The sequence below is a fragment of the Buceros rhinoceros genome, unplaced genomic scaffold (assembly GCF_000710305.1).
Source record: "Buceros rhinoceros silvestris isolate BGI_N320 unplaced genomic scaffold, ASM71030v1 scaffold2005, whole genome shotgun sequence".
NCBI lineage: Eukaryota > Metazoa > Chordata > Aves > Bucerotiformes > Bucerotidae > Buceros > Buceros rhinoceros.
The window spans coordinates 82979-92259 of record NW_010410946.1 but is presented as its reverse complement, the minus strand read 5'-3'; the positions used below and the strand labels follow the sequence as shown (position 1 = coordinate 92259).

Genomic DNA, 9281 nt, shown 5'->3' with positions numbered 1-9281 from the left:
GGTCCTGGTTCACCTACAGGATTGCTAACGAATGTGGCTTTTATAGTAATCGCACTGTCATGGACAAGAACTGGAGGAAAAGATGAAATGTGCATAGGAAATGCCATATAATTTCTGATTTTCATTTCCACATGCTTCCCTAAAGGAAAAGTTTCCATTTGAAATTCATAATGAAAAAGGAACTTTTGGAAGAGTGAAAGCGTTTCAGCTAAAATGGATATTTTCTAGCTGGCTTGATCTGTGGATCAAGCCAGCTCAGTGGTGCATTCTCATGAGATAGATAGTGCATAACTTCATGAAGCAATTTAGTTCTTTAGAAATAATGGCTGAAATATTTTCTGGATATTGATTAATGATCAAACAATCTGCAAAACCATTGGAATTAAGTGGCAAATAAAGGACAGAGCTACAGACTTGCTTTTCTTCCAATTTCTACAATGGCTGTCATTAGTTATCACATGCTTTTAGAAATTATATACAACCATAATAACATAACCAAGCAAAAATTATAGGTGGTCTTATGGTGTGTTAGTCTGAGATTTTATCACACCTACGGTTTAGCAGTTCCTTTTTCTCAAAGCCCAGGTAAAGTCTCCACCCGAATGCAGGCCACAGCCTTAGTTTGTAAATCAACATTTCTCTGCTAGGAAGGTGAGGAAGAATTGAACATCCCAGTGCCAGACACTAGAGCATAACATACGACAAAGAGCAGGGAGCAACAACCCAAGCCAGTGCAGTAAAGAAAGGAAGGAATATGCTGACCATAAGCAGATGGTCTCCACTTGCCTCTTTTATCAGATTCATAAATCTGGGTCCAAAACGCCACGGCTTGTGTCTGTGGCACTGCAGGGAGCTGACAGTCATTTGGGAGGCACGCTGGGAGGCCACTGCTACCATGTAAACAGCATCATACATCAGAGCTGCTTCAGTCTGCGTGAAAAAACAGAAAGGCTTTCTTTAATGGACAACTTCGTGCTTGGTCCGTGCTTTTCTCTACTGAGAACTGTTCCCTCGGGCTGCTGTTATGGGAAAGGCCACTATTGGGCTCTCCACTGAAATCTGAGGTGCAAAAAAAATTTTTGTTTTTGCAGCTTATATTAATTTCAGAGTATTTTCAGGTAATCTTTGGGAAGAAAACTACATTGGGTAGCTAAAGGAAGAAAGGGTCAGTGGGTCCAGTGCAGGAAGGAGAATGCAGGTATCTCTGTGATGTGGAGTGGAGTTTCAAGGAGCCTCAGACAATACAGTAGCCCAGGTCTCATCCTTCAGGCATGTCTTAGGGCCAAATACTTTGCAGTTCCCAGTCTTCTGTAGTTTTGTCATGGGAATTGCCAAAACTCTCAGCACCTCAAGGTGTCATTTGAAAGCACCGTGCAGGTAGTCAAGCCAGTCTCTGCCCAGTCTGTAGGTCAGTGTGACATGGTGGCACGGCATGTGGGCTTGTGAAAGGGCTGCCCACATGGAGCCCATACTAGCTCGCCATCACCACTCTTCTCATGTCACTTGAGGGATTGCTTTCTTCCCTAAAATGTAATCAGGCCCTGCTTGCCAGGGAAAACAATCCCACCAAATACCTGTTAGGTATCCCACTAGTAAGGATTCTACTATCTCTAAGTGTCTACTGCTCTCAAGGATCTTGGCTTTTGGCACAAATATTGAAATGGCCGGACTGTGATTTGTGCTGTTTCCCTGTCCTACCTCCCATGCCATCTTCGAAGTGAACTGTCCTTTCAAGGTGAATTTTTGATGATTAAGTTGGACTTGTATATTTAACTTCTAGTTGTCTAAGACAAGATGAATATTAGCCCTTAGACACTTGAATATTACTAAAATTACTGGATGCTTGTTATGTATCTGTGCTTCTTTTGAGAATGAGTTTATTGTCTTAAAAACTCAGACTGAGATCACACACCCTGACACTCTCTGTCATTGGGGAGTTTTAAAAAAATCTTGCCTACACCTTCACCGTGTGCACTTCGTGCACTGCACTTCACTTAGTGCTCTCATGTGTGAGGTGGGAACAGCCGTGTTTCACTTCATGCACAGGGACGCTGTAAAAATGAACTTCTTACTTTTCTTGTAAAGGTACTGAATAATTAAGTAGGTGCCTTGAAAAAAGTACTAACTCCGCAGATGAGAAACTGGACTCGTCTATAAGACCTGCAAAGCTAATGATTATTTTTTCCTTTTCCATGCAATTCCTTCAGGAAACTTACAGATTCAATTCTTTGCCTGTTTTATTTACCTAAATCACAACAGCATCAGTCTTAGCAGCGTGGGAAGTTTTTGTTGGAGATCAAATGTGATCTGAATTTATCAACTAATCTCAGTGTCCTGCAGATGAGGAATCACTTTTGACACACTAGTCAGGATCTCCCAAAACAGTGCTCCCATGATTAGAGCAAATGGAAAATGTTATATATGGTGAGGCAAGCTGTAGGAGACAAAAACAGCTGTTCCCATTACTGAGTGAGTTAAACAAGATATTTTTTTCTGAGCGGACCCAGAGACTGAAGACCTATCCTAAAATCCCTCAGAATCAACGGAAAGATTCCCATAATCTCAGTGAACTTCATAAAGCTTTTTTATATTCGACTGGTGACACGTGCATTCAGAATTGAATTTTACTTGAACGAGGAGTCCCAGCCTGCCTGCGTCCCAAGCCTGGAGATTCTGGCGATACTTGGTGAAAATGTTTCAGTGCACCTCACTTTGCACTCCTGTCTGAGACCAACAATGCTTTGGCTGACAACATGATGCATCCCGCAGTGTTTGCACGTTGACAGGATTGCCAGACTTGGCTGTTTGAATCTCGTTTGTGTAACTTCTTACTCATTCATACTGCTGTGCAGCAACTGGAAGGTTATATCACCTGCCACAGCCTTTTAATTCTCCCCTTGCTGTTGTTCTGGTTTAGAGCTTGGGGTTGCACGGAGGAACAAAAGGTCACTTTGTTTTCTGAAGCAAACTGCCATATAGTGATGGAACTAGTTTTTCTGATTTTCATATTCTATTTAAATTATTGCAAATAAACCCAAAGATCTCATTTGAACAACTATGCCTCTGTGTGCAATTTGGGCATAGAGTGGGACATGAACTCAGAGCTGTCTTGGTCATGCTCTGCTGACTTCCCACGAAATGACATCAGGGTAAACGTTATAGTATGAACCAGAAGGGAGAAATCCTGAGTTAACAATAGAACATGTGATCCTGATCTCCTTATACTGTGCAGCTTGCCATAGTCTTATTGTCTAATTAAATATAGCAGTATTTCAGTTCTCTATCACACTGAATAAGTAGAACTTGATATAAATATTTAAATTATCACAGCTAAGTAAGAAGATGTTTTCCCTGATGCCCATGCTGTTTCAGAGTATCAAGGACACTAAGAGATTATAGAGATGTAAAGGAGAGGATAGATAGTAAGAACTTTGTTTCTCCAGGTTTTACAGCTGTGTGAATGCAGGTGAATTACGTGTGAATTATGCGTGAATAGCTACCCAAGCAAGTCTTGTGTATTCACATCAGAATTTCCCAGGGACAGCTTTCTCCCCCACTTTGCGTGAGTGAGCACAATGCCACTGCCGAACAAGTAACATTTTTCAAATGCTAGATAGGGCATACATAATGCATTTCTCTTCAGAATGTTAGGATGTTTCAAAATTTTCCCTGCAATCATCTGCAATAAAATCTATTTCACATCACTTCGAACTCCACGCAGTACATAAGATACATTATCTTATATTGCAAAAAGATGGCAACCCTTCACTGCACAAGACTGAATGGAGTCACACTGTCCATGTAATTGTTCCTATTCTTTACTTTACTTCTTGGCAGAGTGGTAGGGAGGAAATCCTAATTTCCTGGCTTGATGTTACCTTTCATTTATCTTTAAGTTGTATCTTAAAAGCCAGGGTTGCTGTAGATGATGGAAATGAAGAGAAAGGACACTTTTCCAATTTCAAAATGCTATTACCGGTTCATATCAACGATACATTTCCCTGCAGGTTATAAATCGTATACCTGCTCTGAAAGTTTTTATTTCCTGTTAGGTTCTTCACTCCATGCAGAACATTTTTAGAGAAATGAGGAAGCAGTATATACATTTGACAACAACAATAGGAGCAATGTTAGCTGGATGGCACTATGATGGAGAACTCTCACCCATCTCTAGGGCTGCCCATCTGTTTGTCACACAGATGAGTACAACATTGGTTCACGGAGCAAATGCAATTCTGTGTAGAGGCAAGTAGAAGGAATTCTGTTTTGGGAATGCTGCTTCCTCATTTGCATTGTGAAATAAAGCAGCGATGGCGTCAGTTCACATCTGCAAGAATAGCACTGCGAAGTGCACTGCAGACGACCCTGCATCATTGTTGTCATTCACTTACTGTCATCATGCCATCGAGGAGGCCAGTCTCTGGTTTTGGTGGTGCCTGCAGACGCTCCATTGACCATTTCTCAATGACTGATGAAACTTGCGGGTTCTCAATGTTGAGCAGGCGAAACCCTGTCATGTTTACTCCGCTGTATCTGTAGGGCTCCAGGTCTAATGCAAATAGATCCTAAATCACCATTAAGAAAACAAACAAAACCAGATATAGTATTTTTAAAGCAAAATGTTCAGAAGGTACGATTAGGCCAAAAATTTTATTTGATTTTTCAATCCAAAGCTCATGCGCTACTGTTTTTCCCCTGTGAACACTCTGCTTGCCTCAGAGCCTAGTCATGACCGCTTCAATTATAAACCTGAAATCAAAACTGGGTGAAATTTATGACGAACCACGTATATGATTTTTGGAACATAAAAATCAATCCCCCACAACAATACTATTTTCCGACCAACCTGCACAGCAGTAACTAATTTTAATTTGTAACAGTCCTCTAACAGTATTACAGCTCTGACAAACCAACATGAGGAATTAGCTGGCCAACGTCAAGCTTATTTCTCAACTTGGGGAAGGAAAATTTCAAGAGTTGTTGAGAGTGATGAGCTTTTACTACTTATGAATCCCATTTTTCTCCTGCCTTGTCTCCTTCAGATGACTTGCTACCAGTAAGCCTAATGGACGTGTCAGCCCAGTGAACAGTAAGTCCATCGGCTTCAGTGCTCAGCGTTTACAGGGCAGGAAAATAATGGGTATTCTAAGTGATATAATTGTGCAGCACACTCCACAGCTGTATTTATCAGGCAGTGGAAATACGATATCTGCTTCTCAAAGCCTGAAGGCTGTTTTTCAGAACAACTTTTTGCTGATGCTGGCAGGCCAGTAAAATGACAAATGTGCTGGTCATGGTTTAATACCCACCGTAACCATCAAAATGTCAAGATTTACAATACCACAAAGTGAAGATACCACCAGGACTGCTTACTGCTTGTTCTAATATGTGGTCTGTACTGTCTCATGGATATCAGTGGTGGTGCTTACCATTTTATATTAGATAGTTTATTGTATTGTTAATTGTATAAAACTGTAAGCTCCACAGCAAATCCTGAATTTTCACATTTTTCTGGATGTTAAAACGGCCTCAACTATCTCAAGCTACAACTTCGAGTTCCGAACGGATAGAGAGTATTTTTTGACTAATGAATTGACTATGGGATTCAAAAGGATTTTTCAGTTCCACGTAATACTTTATACGGAAAGGAAGTAAAGAGTAACCTGATCCGCACGATATAATTGCTAGGACTGTTCTAACAATATTGGTTCTTTGCTGTCTTTCTAGTTTACGATGCAAATGCACTGTAAGCATGGATTGACTTTTATTTATATATAGCACATAGTTAAAAAATAGGATGAATGTGCTGAAATAAGTATTTACGGATTTATACCATAAGAGAAAACTTCCATGTTTGTTTTTACTTTAAAATTTTCCAAGTGATTTTATATATATGTGCTTTTGTGTTTTTGTAAGTAAATACTGTAGTGATGAATCACACCACTCCTAGTGCTTGACCTCAGCTCCAGAGCAAAGATGTTCATTCATCATTTTGTTCTGCTCTCATCCACCTGTACTGATGGTTCGTCCTTAAATGCAATACTGCAATTAATTCTCATCGTATCAAAGTGTTAGCCAGCCCCAAAGGTACTGCAAAACTGCTTCCTTACAAAATTATGAGTCCTGATGTTACTAAGGAGTGTTAATACTCATTCTCCTGGGGTTTCCTTGCATAATCGCAAGAAAGATTCCCTAGAAGATCTCCTGGAAATTTTTAATTATCTTATCTGCAGTGGAGAAAATTCACTCGCAAATCATTAGTGTTCCTTACCAGTGTTGTAAAAAAGTAGTGGTAGTACTCAGTCATCATTCCCATGGAAAGAATCTGTTGAAAAAGATTGAAAGGTGAATGTACTTGATGTTTTCAGTGTACTGCACTGTCTTTTGGAAAGCACGGGTTAATCTGAAACCATACATTACAGATCATGAAAAATGATTACAAGAAACCTTACATTTTTCTTAAGGAGCAAAACTATCTTATTGTATTTAAATTATGTTTTTATCGCCTCTGCTCTGGAAAGAGATTAAAGATTGCAAAACTTCTAGGACATGAAAAATTACTAAAGATAACAAGAAGCTGATTTTTTAAAAGTGAAATTCTTTAGTCTGCAGTTTAGAAATGTTAAAAACAAATTTACTAACAGAGAACAGAATGTGTAAGGAAAAGTGCTTAGGTGCAGGGTTTTTTATTCTGCATTACCATGTCAGAACAAGACACTCAGTGAACGCTCAATGAAGTAAAGAAGAAAACCTAAAAGAAGAAAGCTTTTATAAATGCCTTTTGTTCCACCTAAGGAATGCAGGTCTGCAGGGGGCCGTCAAAACAATGAGTATGAAAGGATTTCTGGACTGGATTATTTTTCCAGAGACAGACATTTTGAAAGTCTGCAAGATAAGGATGGCATTTAAATGCATACTGACTGGCCGGCTTGGATGGAAGAGGATGAAGCTTTTATTACCAGCCCACATGTTGCAGGAAAATTCTAGAAGGATGTGTTTTTTCCCTCAACCCCTCTCCAAAAATCATTGGGACTACTTAAATAAAACACCCCTAATGATGTATAACAGGATGCTCTGCAGTTTCAGCCCAGCATCATCTACACTTGACGCCACATCCACACATGCTGTTGCCATGATGCAAGAGTTTTGCCCTCCCTGGGATCTTGTGCAGAGGAGGAAGAATTATGAGCTAGGAAACTAGTGAAGAATTCATTATCATGAGAGTAACGCAGACAAAGGTTAAACGTTATTCAGTCTTGATCACTGTAACATAAGTATCCGCTATTAACAGTATTTTAGGATGCTTTTAGGAGTGCCTAAACAACTGTTTGAAAGGAAGGCGAAAATAATGTGATTCAGCTTGCCGAAACTCTCTTTCATGACAAAATCCTCTGCAAATCAGTTGTGTGATTGTGTACTGCAATTCCTCACATAAAAAAAAAAAAAAAAGAAAGAAGCTGAACTTTCTAAGCTAATAGATAGTAAAACCAGTTCCGTGTTAATCACAACCAACAACCCCTTCCCCAGCCACTAAAGTTCAAGCTGGAAGGCAAGTATTTTATTGAAATGCTCCACTGAATTTACATATCAAAATTGCTTTTTTATTTCTTATTTTATTAATCCTCTTCCATTTCTTAGTTATTTTATTACCTGTAGAAATGAGTAATCTAGCAATACTGGGGACTGATGTTCCTTCCCTATTTACACACACAAAATGATACACGGTAGCATCAAAGGAAACCTCGGTGCGCTGCGTTTCCCGGCTGACCTGGCTGGACTCAGCTCTGTCCCCTGGAGCCACTGGCTTTCTGTGCCTAAGGTCCCTGCTATGTGAAATAGGTGCCAATGAGGATTATTACGGTGCAGGTCTCCTTTGAGCTGACATTATTGAAATAACCAAATTACTTCAAACGGATTGCAGAGCAGCCTTCAGGTTATAGAACTGCATCTTGAGCCCAGGTAAACAGCTGCTCGCAATCGGTCCCTGGTCTTAACATTAGTATTAGATCATACTAATAAATGTAAATAGGAGGAATCAAATACCCAGATTTAAATTAATTATTCATTACACTTTTAATTCTAGTTTGAGATAGAAGAGCTGACATCAAGTCATTGTGCTTCTGCTATCAGAAGACATAAACTGGGATATAACTGCAATCTGCCTGTGTAGAAATAGTAAGACAATGGAGAAGCAGGAAAATGCTGAGCCTTACAATGCATTAAAATACAACTTTACATTATCTAGACAGATATATTAAGGAAAATTATTATAAAGTGGGTAGCCTGGATGTTTGGGAAGCCCTACCTAGCTGTGCTGTTGCAGCTAGTTAATCCGAGGTAGCCTCGTTATTGCTTTCCTCACAAATCCAAGGGTGTAGCTTGAGAGGAGGGTTTGCCTCCTGAACACATATTTGATTAAAACTTTTTATGAGAATATTGATTCCCAAGTAATGTGCTGAAAACAAAGCTGGCAGAACACACACATACCTCTGAATAGTAATGATTTTAAAATTCATGCCACAGGACTGTCTTTGAAAACAAAACAGAAACCAAATGGCTGAAAACCAAAGGCAGTTGCATGTAAGAAGTGAGGTGCAGCCAGCAATGTAATCTGCCATAACTAAGACGCAGGTTCACCGTGGAATTTGCCAAAAGGGTGTCATGGATTTACTAAGGATGCTGCACCCAAAGGCTCCACGACAGATGTTTGCTACAATTCTGTCAAAGAAAGTACTGTGGCAGCCCAGGAAAGCTTAACCAACATGTTGCTATTAATGGTGACCCAATTAATATTGTAAAGCTACAGACAGCTGGAATAGGGCTTGTAAGTGTCATGCACACATAATTAATATCCTTGTCCGGTTAAGGAATAAGAGTTGATGCTGGATCTGTCCCATGCTGGGCCCTGCTCTGCCACTGAGCTCTGCCCTTCACTTTTAGCCTTGAAACAGCCTTAACTGGTTGTCCTCCCCTCTAATAATCATGAAGGCAATTTGCAGAGTCAAAATTATTTTGGTTGGGAGATACCTTTAAGATCATCAAGTCCAACTATTCATGGTACACTGCCAGGGTCCCAAAACCATGTCCCTCAGCACTACATCCACACATCTTTTAAGTACTTCCAGGGATCGGGACTCCATCATGGCCTTGGGCAGCCTGTTCCAAGGCTTCACAACACGCTCTGTAAAGAAGTATTTCAACCTAAATCTCCCTTGGTGCAACTTGAGGCTGTTTCTTCTCATCCTATCACTTATTACTTGGAAGAAGAGCCCACCCTCCAC

General features: G+C 40.0%; 1 protein-coding gene across 1 annotated transcript in view; it reads right to left on the bottom strand.

Annotated features, from left to right (window-relative positions):
• Window positions 1–786: 786 nt before the first annotated feature.
• LOC104493148 (glutamate receptor ionotropic, kainate 1-like) overlaps window positions 787–9281 on the bottom strand; it is a gene marked incomplete at its 3' end in the record, with an annotated part of 74272 nt that continues 65777 nt past the window's right edge. Inside the window, exons 6-8 of the mRNA XM_010135777.1 lie at window positions 6272–6325; window positions 4392–4565; window positions 787–930 (exon numbers count right to left, since the gene is read on the bottom strand). Of these exons, the coding sequence (XP_010134079.1) occupies window positions 787–930; window positions 4392–4565; window positions 6272–6325 (372 nt within the window). The remainder of the gene's footprint in view (window positions 931–4391; window positions 4566–6271; window positions 6326–9281) is intronic.